This window comes from Sceloporus occidentalis, unplaced genomic scaffold, assembly GCF_023333645.1.
Source record: "Sceloporus occidentalis isolate IW3139 unplaced genomic scaffold, rSceOcc1.0.p SCAF_275, whole genome shotgun sequence".
NCBI classification, from domain to species: domain Eukaryota; kingdom Metazoa; phylum Chordata; class Lepidosauria; order Squamata; family Phrynosomatidae; genus Sceloporus; species Sceloporus occidentalis.
In genome coordinates this window covers 135,972-152,453 of record NW_028317255.1, presented here as the reverse complement: position 1 = coordinate 152,453, position 16,482 = coordinate 135,972, and the positions used below count along the sequence as shown (strand labels likewise).

At 41.6% G+C, this 16,482-nt stretch overlaps 1 protein-coding gene across 1 annotated transcript; it reads left to right on the top strand.

Annotated features, from left to right (window-relative positions):
- The first annotated feature begins 983 nt into the window (after window positions 1-983).
- LOC149275613 (armadillo repeat-containing protein 1-like) lies at window positions 984-8,800 on the top strand. The gene is made up of 5 exons (XM_089504528.1): window positions 984-1,012; window positions 1,568-1,748; window positions 2,210-2,326; window positions 5,572-5,646; window positions 8,609-8,800. The coding sequence occupies exons 1-5, from the start codon at window positions 984-986 to the stop codon at window positions 8,798-8,800; spliced, it is 594 nt and encodes a 197-aa protein (XP_089360654.1).
- Window positions 8,801-16,482: the final 7,682 nt, after the last annotated feature.

The window sequence follows — 16,482 nt, the reverse complement described above, 5'->3', positions numbered from 1 at the left end:
TGTTTTGTTATAGATTGGTTCACTCGATAATGGATGCATTAACTGTGGTTACCCATCTGAAGGACCTTTCTTCAGACCCGCTTAATAGAACAAGCATCGTGAAGGACAAGAGCTGCCTTGCTGGTCTAATTCTCTTTCTGAGCCATCAGGAAATACGTGTTGTTGAGTGTGCTCTCAAGGTGAGACATAGATGATATCATAGGAAATATAACTTTGGTATTAGTTGTATTTCCTGGTGTCTATTAATTTAAATAGCACCTTAATATTAACATATTAAGGTGCTATTTAAATTAATAGACACCAGGAAATACAACTAATACCAAAGTATTATTAACATTACCCAGTAATTACCATGTAATTACCCAGTACAATGGGTATTACATGGATATAGGAAATGGGCGGGCCCAATCGGCACTTTGGTCCCGCCCCTTTCTCGCTCCCTGTCCCTCCCTGCAGTCACTGCCGATAGGCCCCGCCCCTTTCTCTCAGTCCCTCCTTGCAGCCAATCGGCAGTGACTGCAGGGAGGGACTGGAAGAAGGAAGTGGGTGGGCCAGGGAGGAAGTGTAAGTAGCAGCTGCTGCAACTAATCGATAACGAAATTGGTTGTCAACGATTTTCATTATCGATTATTATCGATTAGTTGTTGCAGCCCTAAAAGTGAGTTTGTATAGAAAAAGTGATTTTGGTGCAAAGTTTCAAGGATGTTATCACCAGCGCAACCAGTGGAATATTCATACCTACTGGACCATACTATTGGTTGCTCCGGTGGGGGCATCTTATTTTCCAACCCCAATGACTAAAGAATGTCTGCACCAATTTGCATACAGTAAGATGTGCTGGAGTTCAAGTTTAAATGCATTTACATGAGCATAGGGCTGAAGTGTTCCTTGATGCTCATCAATTGTCACTTTTACAACAGACAATTGCTTATCTATGTGAAAACCCCTGTCACCATGAAATAATGAGAAATGAACTTGGCATGATGGTTAGCTTGGACAATATAAGAAACAGGTGAGATCATTTTTAATTTAATAAATTTGGAGACCTCTTTATTCAATGGACAAACAAGGATGTTTTTGGTATAGAAAACTTGCTTTGCAGACACATTAACAGATGGAGAAGCTGTAAGAAGCCTCACCCCCCACATTTTTCCTTCGGCCCTATAATCTCACGCTGGTATACCTTCTACTCACATGTCTACCTCTCACTCAAGCCAGGCATGGCATTTAAAAATACGCACAGATGACTTTGGATTTGTTAATGGGACGATCCGGCTTTCATATGCACTTTACTTTTTTGGGTGTTTTTGCAGAATCGGTGAATATGTGTTTGCCACTTCTCCTAGCTAGTTTCCATACAGGAGATGTTAAACACATCTCCCTACACATGGACATACTCACCTCCAGGTAGCTCCATCTCTGGCCCAGCAAATGCTGCAGGTGGTGGTCTGTTCGGACACTGTTTTCCGTGGGAGCTCTTTCTCGACACATTGCAGTATCCACCACCATAGCTCATTGAGTAGATCTGAAAAATAAAACAGATTTTTTTTTCTTTTTTTTTTTAAAGGCATGATATTGCTGATGAAATCAGACAAGTTGCACAGAACATCCATTCGTCTTTGAAACCCCCTGTTAATGTGTACACTCCAGAATCAAACCTTAGGAAGACAAAACACCAATTTTTCATTAGTAGCTCAATCAAGAGAGCAAAAACTATAACTCTTCATATCCATGGACTTGATGATGTGGTAAGAATTGGGAGTATTGCAAATTTTAGGCATTTTCAGCATAACTTTGGGGATGGCAGGTCCCCCTTAGCTACAACCCACAACATGTCCTTATTTCATCGAGAGTTAAGTCATCCCTACATAATCATAACAAATTTGTTAGAAAACATTTTACGTAGTGTATCTATTGCTGTCCTAAAATCCTACATTACAGTCCTGTACAATAAACAGCCATATGTAGCTTTGTTTACCTATTGCAGTGTAGACGATCAAGAGTGAGAACATAGACAGGAGGTTGATTAGATAATGCTGGCCATGAGTAAAATGATTAAGCAAAATATCTTCAAAATAATTGTACTGATTGCTAAACGAAAAGTATATATTTATTTGGGCAAAGAAGTGCAACCACCTTGTTTGATTTTCTTGTCCCAAATGCATAAGCTCTGCATGTTGATAAAGTAATTTACTTTTATTTATATTAGGAAAGGAAAAATATTCTTGAAGAGGCGCTACTAAGAGTGAAAGGTGTTATCAGCTTTACTTTTCAAATAGCTATGAAGAGATGCACTATACGAGTAAAATCCGATCTTACAACAGAGGTAAGCTCACATGTCAATCAAAATTCTTCTGGGAGTTACAGCAAGCTTTGAGAACTACGTTCGCGTTTCTCAAGATTAAAGAGATACATTTCTCAGATGCCACCCACGTTCCTCTATCACAGTAACTTAGCGTGCCCAAGTATGACGTTGTACCCAATAACAGTAAATGAAAAAAGTCACTTTCCATGGCAGGTGCAGTACTCCCACTGATAAGCTTAACAAGGATCTGTTACACCGCAAATAATAATGATCAAGAAACTGTGTCTTGAACGGTTTATATGTATTACCTTGCTTGGTTGACAACAGTGAGGTCCCATCATCTGGTTGGTAAGCGCCTGTAACCGCTCACAAAAGCTAAGAAAGAGTTTCAACAAATGACACTTTCACTCGTTTTTGGGTTTCATCAGATACGCAGTCCGTGTAGAGGTTGCACAGAGATGGCTTTGGTAGCTGGAGGCAGTTAATTCTGAAGAGTCACCTCTGTGTAGTCCCTGCATTATGTGTAGTAATGAAACACAGACAAATTCTTACTTATTTAATTATACAGGGCCTACTCACCACTTCTTGTTGGAGAAAACCTAATAGGTGTTAGCCCTTCATAATGAATAACGTGAGGAAGTTGAAAACAAAGCTTCCCTGCCAACACTTCTTTTAGTGAATGAGAATTGTGCGAGTGCTTGTGATCGTTGCGTCACTGGGTTGTGCCAGTGTCTGAGTTATGTGAGTTGCGGGAACACAGGTCAATCTGAAGAATAGAGTGTATTAATGCATCAGATAACTAAAGCTATGATGGTAGGGATGCACCGAAATAAAAATTCTGGACCGACAATTCAGGATGCACTTGGCAGAACCCCCCCCCCCCAAAAAAAGTCCGGGGATCAGACAAGTTTAGGGTTAAATATAAGAAACACGCTAAAATTGGACAAAAAATAAATAACATAAATAATAATAAACTCAAACAGCAGTTATAGATATAAATGCAATTAAACTCCTATAATGCTGAGGCAGTCGATTTATGCTGGAATCTGGAAGATTCCAGCATGTGATGGCTGCTTGGGCATGATAGTAGTCAGTGTGATTGAATGACACCATTAGGGCTGCAACTAACAATTATTTTAATAATCGATTGGTTGGCCGATTATTTTTTCGATTAATCGATTAATCAGATAAAAAAAACCAATATGCAAATTTTTTGTTTATTTAAAATAATTTAATGAACTGGATGTTAAAAAACAACTTAAAATTTACATTAACATTCTTATTTTGTTATGATGTAATAAAAAAACAATATTTTCAAAGTACAAAAACCCAAACACAATATTTATGAAACAAAATAACCCCAAACATTCTGAAAAGAGGTGGACTATTACTGTTCAAGAAACTTTGCACCCGGCACTTTGCACCCAGCCCTGGCACTTTGCACCCAGCACTTTGCCCCACCCCTGGCACTTTGCCCCACCCCTGGCACTTTGCACCCGGCACTTTGCACCCAGCCCTGGCACTTTGCACCCAGCACTTTGCCCCAGCCCTCGCACTTTGCACCCAGCACTTTGCACCCAGCCCTGGCACTTTGCACCCAGCACTTTGCACCCGGCACTTTGCACCCAGCCCTGGCACTTTGCACTCAGCACTTTGCCCCAGCCCTGGCACTTTGCACCCAGCACTTTGCACCCAGCCCTGGCACTTTGCACCCAGCCCTGGCACTGTGCCCCTGCACCCAGTCTCCAACTCTGCCCTGCACCCAGTCTCCTGCCCTGCATCCCCACCCCCTGCCCTGCATCCCCACCCCCACTCTGCCCTGCACTCAGTCTCCTACCCTGGCCTGCCCCCCCACCCCCACTCTGCCCTGCATCCCCTGAAACCCCACCCCCACCCCCGCGAATCGCTCTGTGCGAAAGGAGCCACTCGCACAGAGCGAACCGCTCTGTGCGAAAGGAGCCACTCGCACAGAGCGAACCGCTCTGTGCGAACGGAGCCACTCGCACAGAGCGAACCGCTCTGTGCGAACGGAGCCACACGCAACTAGAAGAAGGCGGAGAGTGCAGCGCGTGTAGCGGAAGCGGGGAACGCTCGCGGAGGTAAGTAAAAGGAGCCGAGTGCTCCAACAACGAATCGATCACTCGATTAATCGATAACGGAAATCGTCGACAACTATTTCCGTTATCGATTATTATCGATTTTATCGATTCGTTGTTTCAGCCCTAGACACCATGTATACGAAATGTGGGATAGGATGACACTCCTATCATGCCCAAGGTCCAGCATGTACTGGCTGCCTGGGCATAATATGAGTGTGATTGATGTTAGCTGCTAGTACAGCTGCCAGTACATGCTGGAACCTGGGCTTGATAGGAGTGTGTATATAATCTCAATTCAATGTGCACCGAACCCAACCCCCAATCCCATCACCTACAAATCCCATCAGTACACAGGCGATGTATCAAGTGAGGGGATTAAGGAATGCAATGGTTATCCCCCACCTGTGTTATCCCCCCCGTAGTGCGGGTGCTTTCTGGGCAAACAGGGCTGTGCTTGCTGATTAAGAGCTGCAGTCAGGTTACATGATTGTTCGTTTGAAGGCTGGAGCTGCAGCCACATTCAGTATCTGGGCCGGTTAAAAAATAAAACACGTTATAAAATATTACCGGGTCACAGTATCACGAACTGGACACAAAATGCTCCATGACCCGGCTAAACTTCACATGAAGAAAATGAGCCAGCTAGCCTGGCCCTGTCACAATGCATATTCATTCATCACAAGCATTCATTCCCTCATTCACGTATACTCACCCGCACCTTAACCTGAACTGCAGATCTTCAGGTGCGGCTCGCAGACTTACGCACGGGGCGTCTCCCTCTGTGTTGCTCGCGGTCTTTTGAACTTCTCTTGACCTGCCCAGGGGAGGAGTCACATGAGGTGACACGCATTCCCTGCGGATGATTATTTTTGTTTTGTCATTTTGCCGATAATGCTATTTTCGGCCTATACGTTTTGGCCACCAATAAAATGGATGGGATTACTTTATATTGTGCCAATTGCATTTGCAGATCCACAGGCCTCCCCTTAATTGAGATTGACAACCCTGCATTATAGCATCAGGGGCACAATATTGCCATGTGTCTCTATTGCATGCTCATTTACGTATTGTCTGTTGTAAGAAACACAATGCGTATGCTTGCCTGTTAAGCTGCCTTTGCCTCAAAGTTATCCTGGTACAGTTCTGTATTTTAATTTTCTGTTGCAGTCATTGGCATCGGCAATTGCTGAAACAAGAGTGTTGCAAGCACAGCAAGTGATAAAGAATGAATCAGGCAATGAGGTGCGTACAGATTATAGAGCCAACACTCAAAGCATCATATCTCTGGTAATACAGTGGGGCAAAAAAGTATTTAGTCAGCCACCAATTGTGCAAGTTCTCCCACTTAAAAAGGCCTGTAATTTTCACCATAGGTACACTTCAACTATGAGACACAGAATGGGGGGAAAGAATACAGGAAATCACATTGTAGGATTTCTAATGAATTCATTGGTAAATTCCTCGGTAAAATAAGTATTTGGTCACCTACAAACAAGCAAGATATCTGGCTCTCACAGATAGAAGAGTCCCCTCTGTCCTCCACTCGTTACCTGTATTAATGGCACCTGTTTGAGGTTGTGAACAGGTGTCTTTTATACTGATAACAAGTTCAAACAGTCCAAACCCCACTATGGCCAAGACCAAAGAGCTGTCGAAGGACAAAATTGTAGACCTGCACCAGGCTGGGAAGACTGAATCTGCAATAGGCAAGCAGCTTGGTGTAAAGAAATCAACTGTGGGAGAAATTATTCGAAAATGGAAGACATACAGGACCACTGATAATCTCCCTCGATCTGGGGCTCCACGCAAGATCTCACCCTGTGGTGTCAAAATGATCACAAGAACGGTGAGCAAAAATCCCAGAACCACACGGGGGGACCAAGTGAATCACCTGCAGAGAGCTGGGACCAAAGTAACAAAGGCTACCATCAGTAACACACTACGCCGCCAGGGACTCAAATCGTGCAGTGCCAGACGTGTCCCCCTGCTTAAGCCAGTACATGTCCGGGCCCGTCTGAAGTTTGCTAGAGAGCATTTGGATGATCCAGAAGAGGATTTGGCGAATGTCATATGGTCAGATGAAACCAAGGTAGAACTTTTTGGTAGAAACTCAACTCGTCGTGTTTGGAGGAGAAAGAATGATGAGTTGCATCCAAAGGACACCATACCTACGATGAAGCATGGGGGGTGGAAACATCATGCTTTGGGGCTGTTTTTCTGCAAAGGGACCAGGACGACTGATCCGTGTAAAGGAAAGAATGAATGGGGCCAAGTATCGTGAGATTTTGAGTGAAAACCTCCTTCCATTAGCAAGGGCATTGGAAATTAAATGTGGCTGGGTCTTTCAGCATGACAGTGATCCCAAACCCGGGCAACTAAGGAATGGCTTCGTAAGAAGCATTTCAAGGTCCTGGAGTGGCCTAGCCAGTCTCCAGATCTCAACCCCATAGTAAACCTTTGGAGGGAGTTGAAAGTCCGTGTTGCCCAACGACAGCCCCAAAACATCCCAAGAGGAGATCTGCATGGAGGAATGGTCCAAAATACCAGCAACAGTGTGTGAAAACCTTGTGAAGACTTACAGAAAACGTTTGCCAACAAAGTATTGATATGAACTTTTGTTATTGACCAAATACGTATTTTCCACCATAATTTGCAAATAAACTCTTTAAAAATCAGACAATGTGATTTATGGACTTTGTTGTCTCATTCTGTCTTCATAGTTGAAGTGTATCTATGGTGAAAATTACAGGCCTCTCTCATCTTTGTAAGTGGGAGAACTTGCACAATTGGTGGCTGACTAAATACTTTTTTGCCCCACTGCATGTGCAAAACAAGCTACACCAAATGGAGAAAGGTATTGGGACACCTGACCATTACACCAACAGGGACTTTTATGACATCATATTCTAAATACATAGACATTAATATGAAGTTAGTTCCTCCTTTGCAGCTATAACAGCTTCTACTTATCTGGGAAGGCTTTCCACAAGATTTTGGAATGTTTATGTGGGCAATTGTCCCCACTCATCCAGTAGAGCATTTGTAAAGTCAGGCAATGATGTTGAATGAGAAGGCCTGGCTCACTATCTTCATCCTAGTTCATCCCAAAAGTGTTTGTGGTTGAGGTCAGGGTTCTGTGCGGCCCAGTCAAGTTCTTCAACACCAAACTCATCCAACCATGTCTTTTATGCACCTTGCTTTGTGCATTGGGGCACAGTCATGCTGGAATAGAAAAGGGTCTTCCCCAAACTGTTCCCACAAAGTTGGAAGCATAGCATTGTCCAAAACATCTTGGTATGCTGAAGCATAAAGATTTCTCTTCACTGAAACTAAGGGGCTTAGCCCAACTCCTGAAAATCAGCCCCATCCCTCCTCCACCAAACTTTACAGGTGGCACAATGCAGTGAGGCAGGTAACATTCTCCTGGCATCCACCAAACCTTGACTTTATACACACGTGGCACTGATTCTAATTGACACACCTGAATTCAATAATTTAGAAGTGTATCCCAATACTTTTGCCCTTGTGGTGTGTATATAAGACAATACTGAACAAAGCAAGGCTAAATCATGTAGTGGTGATTGCATCTCCAGTAACACACTGTACTGTTTGCTCATATTTGACTCATTATTAGCATGCTGTCAGTGCAATGGTCCTAACATGTTTATTGTGCCCAAAGGCTTTATTTGGCAGCTGATTGAGAAATTGGAGCATCACAGCCTATATTATAAAACAATTTATTATTATTATTGACACAGAATAACTAATTATACACAATTCTCATTCTTTTATGAACATCATTGATGGCATAAGGTGCCTTGATTTGCCAGGTGATCTTCTGTCTTTTGGCCAAATACAGTAATAGTCTCATACATATATTTTGTATAATTTGTTTATAGATACATTTCATGTAATCTAGACATGATGGGACATATTTAATGATCCATCCCAGGAGGTGGGGCAAACGCTTGCTCTCTAGCTAGCAATTCAATTCCCAAGGACCATAGTCAAGTTACATGATCTTATCCTCGTGTGCCTCATGTTTTTTGAACATTAGAGACCAGGAAGTATATTCATGCACCTGAAACCAATGGGAACAGCATGTATGTTATGTGAACATCAGTGTTCATCTAGCAAACATGTGATTGGCTGCTGCTCCCATGGATTTCAATACCAATCAACTAATGAGTTCCTTTGTGTACAGATTTATGTGCCTCTCCCAAAGACAGATTTACCTGTGGAAAAGAACTCCTGCTTACCAGACTATTTGCCAGAAGAGGAGAGTCCACAGAAAGATGTAGAAAAGGCTATTACATGTCCTGGATTGAAGGAATCCAGTGGTGGAAGCTGGATTAACACTGCAGCAAATTTCCTCACTAAAACCTTTTACTGGTGACATGAATATCCATACTTGGCACTTGTAAATACATCACTGGTCCCATAACCATACATTACCCAATACCAAACCTGTCTATACGTTTTTGTTTTGTCTCCTGTTTCATTTTATCTGTTTTACATGTCAATAAACACTAAACTCAAACATTGGTTATTGGTTGCCTAAAAATTCATTTAAGAGCTTATAAAATGGCCTATATTTTGTATTATATCAACCAATCACGTGCCTGGCACGTAATGGGGTTAAATGAGCGTAGAATCGATCAGCAATCGCTTTCTTAGTTCAAAAAGTGTTGCTGCAGTTAAACAATATTAAGGTGTTCAGCAACACCAAAAAAAGTTGCAAGGGCCCTGTGTGATTGCTCCTGAGAGTGATAACAAGCACCACAGTGAGAAGCATCCTGCCTCTCACAAGATGGCAGCGCCCAGTAAGAACTGAGAGTTCCCAGAGGGTCTGTCCAACCCCTGCAGCTTGACTCTATAGTACTGTAGGCAACCATCAGTAAAAATATATATTAGGGCTGCAACTAACGATTGTTTTCATAATCGATTAGTTGGCCGATTATTTTTTCGATTAATCGGATAAAAAAAATGAATGTAAATTTTTCATTTATTTAAAATAATTTAATAAACAAATGATGTTAAATACCGTATTTGCTCGATTATAAGATGAGGTTTTTTTCAGAGCAAATGCTCTGAAAAATACCCCTCGTCTTAAAATCGGGGTCGTCTTATAATCAGACCTCAAATAGGTCTGACTATGAGACGACTAAGATCCAGATCCCCCGCAACTGCAGGGAACCTGGATCCTCCTGTTACCCCCCCCCCCCACTTACCGGTACTTCTGAGTCCAAGGTTTGTAGCTGGGGCAGCGTGTAGATGTCTACGCGATTCGCTTAGACCACTTCCGCTGCAGCAGGAAGGAGGTGCGGCTAGCAGCGGGGGTTGTCTGCGTCCATCGCACAGACCTTCCCCTGCTGTCAGAGATCAGAGTTCGCCGCACAGGGAAGTCAGAAGCACCGGTAAGTTTGGGGGGCTGGGGAGTGTTAAATGGGGGGCATAAGGCATTTCTGGGAGGCAGAGTGCTCTGTGAAATGCCATTTAACCCTCTATATGCCACTCTGCCTCCTGAATGCCTTAAACCTCCTTATATGCCACTCTTCCCCATAATATGCCTTTTAACCCTCTAAATGCCAGAGTGGCATATAGGGGTATAAGGCATTTCTGGAGGCAGAGTGGCACATAGGTGGTCAAAAGGCATATCATGGGGCACAGTGGCATTTAGAGGGTTAAAAGGCATATCATGGGGCACAGTGGCATATACGGGGTATAAGGCATTTCTGGGGCAGATGTGCATAACTGGGGGGCAGGTTGGAAAATAGAAGGAAATAAAACCAAAATATTTTTCTCAATCATAGCTTTTATTAAAAAAAATAGTTTACATGAATTAACATTTACTGGTAAAACTTTTTTCCTATAGGGTCTCCTTATATTCAGGCTTTTTCTTTTTTTCCTAAATTAATATTCAGATTTGCGGGGTCGTCTTATAATCAGGGTCGTCTTATAATCGAGCAAATACGGTACAAACAGCAGAATAAAAAAACTTTGATAAAATGCATTTCTGTCTTTATTTCCCAACCAGCCCCCCAATTTATGCACATTTGAGCCCAGACATGCCATGCTGCCTCCCACATATGCCACGCTGCCTCCCACATATGCCACTCCACGCTGCCCTCCCCACATATGCCACTCCACTCTACCCCCAGATATGCCACTGTGGCCCCAGATATGCCTTATACACCCTGATACACCACTCCGTCCTCCCCAGACTTGCCACACTGCCCTCCCCACATATGCCTTATATACCGTATATGCCTTAAACCCCCAGATATATCCCTCCGTCCTCCCCAGATATGCCTTATACCCCCCAGATATCTCACAGTGCCCTCATAGAGTCACAGACCCGTTCACAGCACACTCACACCATACTTTTATAAATAAGTACTGGGTTAATCTTCACTGCCCCCAGGATTTAGATTCCCCTTAGTTTGCCCCCCTTAAGTTAACATTATTAATTTAACACTCAGTCCTCATCATTAAATTAACCCTAAACACCCCATCAACCACAACTACCCTAAATTAACCCTAAAAACTCCATTAACCATAACTGCCCCTAAATTAACCCTAAACACCCCATCAACCACAGCATCCCCTAAAGTAACCCTAAAGACCCCATCAACCACAACAGCCCCTAAATTAACCCTAAACACACCATTAACCACAACTGCCTCAAATTAACCCCAAACACCCCATTAACCATAGCTGCCCCTAAATTAACCCTAAACACCCCATTAACCAAAACTTCCCCTAAATTAACCCCCACCTCCCCTAACTTTCAGCAGCCCAAATATTAATATTATACTTACAGCTAGATGTGTCACAGCCATGTGGTTCTGGAAGAAGGAAGGGGCGGGGCCAGTTGTCACAGTGATTACAGGGAGGGACTGGTAAGTAGGAACTGCTGCTGTGAGTCACTGAAACGGATTATATAATGAGGGGTGAAAAAACCCTCATTTTATAATCGATAAAAATCGATTCAACTAATCAATAATGAAATTCGTTGGCAACGATTTTCATTGTCGATTATCGATTTTATCAATTAGTTGTTGCAGCCCTAATATATATATATATATTTTTTTTTTAATGTAATAATATGGCCGATTTTAATAATGGCTGTTTTTAACATTTCTGCGCTGCTCGTGTTTAGCTGTAATTTTATTCTATCCCGTTTACTGAACTCACACACGTTATATATTGTTTATTTTAGGACAAGAAGGGCTTTCTTTAGATGTCATTGTTTTGATTGTATCATATTATTTAATATAGAAAAGTAAGATGGTGAAAATTTGAGGAAAAAAATTGACTTTTTCTAACTTTTACTTGAAAAATCTTTTACTCAAGCTAATGAAAAAACCTGCTAAATAAATTTGTCCTGAGTTTACAAATACCCATTTTTTTTTTTTCCCTGCACGTTATGGGGTAATAAGTACAGGTAATGTTTTGCTATTTCAAAACCATTTTTTCCCCAAAGCTGGTCATTCTGCCCCATGTGCTATTTTGGATATCTTTGAAGCTGGCCAATGCAATTTACCCCATCAAACCATATATTTGTAAAAACTAGACACCCCAAGGTATTCCAACTGCTGGTATTTTTACCATTTCTTTGCACTAGTTCTACCATCAGCCTTTATGTCCCTGTCAAACAACACCCCAATATGTGTTCCGCAACATCTGAGTGCAGTGATACCCCACATGCATGAGTTTATTAGGTGGTTGTGTGCATTTTTCAAATTGGAATTTTGACTTGTCAAAAAGTCTGCCCACATATCCTATTTCGGGTATCTTTGAAGCCGGCCAATGCAATTTACCCTATCAAACCAAATATTTTTGAAAACTAGACACCCCAAGGTATTTGAAATGCTGGTATTTTAACCATTTCCATGCACTAATTTTACCACCAGCCTTTGTCAAACTTTATGATAGTAATTTTTTTCACACACGTTGTACTTAAGGTATGAATTTACCGCTTCTGGTATATGTCCGGGCCGAGCAACACCCCAATATGTGTTCAGCACCATCTCTTGAGCGCAGTGATACCCCACATGCTTGTTGTTTTGTTGGGTTATTTGGGAGGTAAAAGGCCACCTTTTGTGAGGCTTCCGTGGATGTTGCAAAGCCAATTGCGGCGAAAACGGCAGTGCAGCTGTTTAACAGCAGCCCGTATATGTACGGGCTTTGTCATCATCACATTGCACTGCAAGCCCGTACATGAAGCTTAGGATCGTTGATCGCTTCCTAAACTCTTTTAACGTTGACGCCCCTAATGCCGATCGCGGTGTTGCTGAATGTCTCGCCGTTTGAAGTCATGACGGCCCTGGCACGTCAGTCGTCGTTAACCCTTTGCTTTCAGGTGATGTTAACCCTTTGTTTTAAGGGGTTAAAATAAAAGATCCCAGTGATGTCACTGACACCATAAGGGGAACCATCCAGCTGCAAGAAAATGTAAAATAAATGTCAAAAAATAACAATGTTTATTTTAATGATTAAGTCCTAAAAATGGCTCTATATCTTCCCAAAATCCTAGAGTGGGAAGTATTAAAATACCACTATTTGAAATACCCTGCGGTGTCTAGTTTTTTTTAAATATTTGTTTTTTTTAGGGGGGAAATTGAAACATCCAGCTTCAAAGATATGCCAAATAGGACAAAGGCACAGGATGAACAGGTGTCACAATTCCAATTTGAAAAACTGAATTACACATGTGCCCTTTTGGCTCCAAAATAACCAGACAAACCTATGCATGGGTGGTATCACTATACTCAAGAGATGTTGCTGAGCATGGTCACTTTAATAGATACACTTGTTCAATTGCTTATTAACACAAATTGCTAATCAGCCAATCTCATGGCAGCAACTCAATGCATTTAGGCATGAAGACATGGTTAAGACAACCTGCTAAAGTTCAAAACTGAGCATCAGAATGAGGAAGGGGATTTAAGTGACTTTGAACGTGGCATGGTTGTTGGTGCCAGACGAGCTGGTCTGAGTATTTCAGAAACTGCTGATCTATTGGTATTTTCACACACAACCATCTCTACAAAGAGAAAATATCCAGTGAGCGGCAGTTGTGGATGAAAAAGATGACCTAAAAGCAACACTAACTCAAATAACCACTCGTTACAACCAAGGTATGCAGAATACCATCACTGAATGCATAACATGTCGAACTTAGAAGCAGATGGGCTACAGCAGCGGACGACCACACCGGGTGCTACTCCTGTCGGTTATTTTATCACCTTTTTGTAAAGAGCACTGTGAACTTACAAAAATGATTACCGTATTTGCTCGATTATAAGACGAGGTTTTATAATTGGGGTCAGCTTATAATCAGACCTCAAATAGGTTTGACTAAGATCCAGATCCCCCGCAGCGCTGCAGGGGACCTGGATCCTCCTGTCTGGTAACCACCCCACCCAAAACTTACCGGTGCTTCTGACTCCCTGGTCAGTCTATGCGATACACAGACCTTCCCCGGCTGTGAGAGATCAGAGTTCCCCTCACCGGGGAATTCTCTCTGACAGCCCCCGCTGCTAACCGCACCTTCTTCCGGCTGCAGCGGAAGTTGCCTACGCAAATCTCATAGACATATACACACTGCCCAGACAACACACTGGGGAGTCAGAAGCACCAGTAAGTTCGGGGGGGGGGGGGCACAGTGGCATATATGGGCTATAAGGCATTTCTGGGGCAGAGTGGCAAGCCTGGGGGCAGATGTGCATATCTGGGGGGCAGGTTGGAAAATAAAAGTAAATATAAATGAAAACAAAAAAAAATCTCAAAAAAAAAAGTTTACAGGAATTAACATTTACTAGTAAAACTTTCTTCCTATAGGGTCATCTTATATACAGGCTTTTTCTTTTTTTCCTAAATTAATATTCAGATTTTGGTCGTCCTATAATCGAGCAAATACGGTAATTTTACGGTAAAATAATAAAAAATATTATTTTTTCCCAAGTAAGTGGTTTCTTGTTCTGCATCTTAACTGGTGTGTCTTACTTTTGGCGAGGTTCCTAGGAAGCTTTTTATGGACAATCTACATTTTACTAACCAAAACTGAAAGCTGACTGGAGCATATTAAATTAGGTGAATGTTTACAAGAGATGGTCCATTGTGTTTACCTGCACACCAGGAGTCACACACCTAGCCTGTTATTGAGTTCACACTGAGGACTAGGTACCCCTCTAGCAGTCTGCCTACTGAGACCCAGAGTGGGAAAAGGCTCACATGAAAAGGCAGATAAGATGCTGGATATCCAAGTGATTGAACCCCTAGATAATCCCAGGTTGTGCCTCATTGTGTTGACACCCAAAAAGGACAGAACCTTCTACGATTCTGTATTGGTTATAAAAATCTTAGTGACAGGACTTAATAGAAGCAGCAACATGAACCTGCAAAGATCACTTCCACTCTTGAGTGGCCAGTGCCTAAGACCAAAAAGCAAGTATTTGCCTTCTTGGGCACCACCAACTACAATATAATGTCATAGCCAAATCCCTGACAAACCTAATAAAGCCCTTTCCCATAATGTTGCCTGATCACCAATGTAAACATTTACCCAATGCAAGAAAGCATTAGAAAGTTTCCCAGTACTGGCCACTCCCAATGTTTTTGGGTCCATGTAGATGTCTCTGTGATTGGATTGGAAGCGGTCCTGAGCCAAGTTGATGACAAGGAGCAATAACATCCAATACCCTACTAGAGTCAGAAGTTCCTGGACTGGAAAGTGGGGTATGACCAATTCAATTTACCCCCATCAAGTCATTTTTGACATCTAGCTATTCTGCCCCATGTCCTATTTAGGACATCTTTGAAGCCTCCCAATTCAATTTATCCCATCAAACCATATATTTTTGAAAACCAGAGACCCAAGAGCATTTCAAATGTTGGTATTTAACGCTTTCCATGCAATAATTTTACCGCCAGCCTCTCAGTCATAATTTTGTGTTTTTATTCACACAAATTGTTCTTCAGGTATAAATTTACAGCTCCTGGTATATGACTTGCGCAATCCAGTTTTTGAACTTGGAAAATGTCCCCTATTAGGGACATCTTCAAAGCTGGTCAGTTCAATTTACCCCATTCAATTTCCGCATCCTAACTGGCATGTTGTGTCCCTCTTTGCGGAGTGAAATCATTACTAGTAAACTTTCTATGGATGAGCTATAATTTACTCCCAAGAGTTGCAGCAGATACCCATCTGTAGCCGGCTCAGATTGTGAGGATGGCACTCCGATCTACCTGGTTTGCGTTACAAAACCTCTTCAAGAAATAAATTCCCACAAAAGAGAGACATCCTTTCAGGAAATATATTATTCTGAATATTTTGTGTTAAAGCTCAAAAATAACAGATGAGCAAACATACTTTATAAACAGAGTTATTTGACAAAAAAAATTAAACAAATTTTCAGAATCACGCAATCTGTGTGAATGCACATAAGTTTTAACAAACACTTAAAACAGATCCCAAAATGCTTAAGTTTTCATCCCTGGTAATTTGCTGGACGATTTCTAAGATTTTCTTCTGGATGGTTTGTTTACTTATTCCTATCCTAATATTTGAGGGTTTTTAAAAAAAAAAAAAAAAAAAAAGCAACATCTCAGCTAAAATGTAATACACCCGTTGAATTAAAATAAATTGCCTCCAATTATTGAATGGGGAAATTGAACACACTAAATGTTAACCATTCTGTTCTTCAAAAAACATCAGCCCTGCAAAAAAAAAAAAAAATTAAAATGACACACTTTTCTTTCAAGAAATTACACCACTAACAATAATAACGCACTGAAATCAAATAAGAAAACATGCTTCATTGTATGCTAACGATGATGGAGTAACAGGCTCTAAAATGCTGTTAATTATGTGCTTTTCTTATTTTACAAAATCTATGTTTGTACATCAATAGTCTATACATTAAGATTTTAGTTTACTTTTAAAAGGTGGTTTATTTTCACAAGATTGGCAGGGAAAGAACATAGTTAGGCACCACTTATAGAATGTTAATTTTAATAAAAAGAAATAAATGAAAAGCAAAAAATGTCTGGAAAGTTAAGTATGTAGTCTAC

Bases quoted from the DNA above. Each gene is read 5' to 3' on its own strand.
- LOC149275613 (XM_089504528.1), top strand. From the start codon at position 984: ATGGTTAGCTTGGACAATATAAGAAACAG. The intron at 1,749-2,209 runs GTAAGAATTGGG...TATTTATATTAG, and splicing joins TCCATGGACTTGATGATGTG to GAAAGGAAAAATATTCTTGA. The intron at 5,647-8,608 runs GTGCGTACAGAT...CTTTGTGTACAG, and splicing joins AGAATGAATCAGGCAATGAG to ATTTATGTGCCTCTCCCAAA.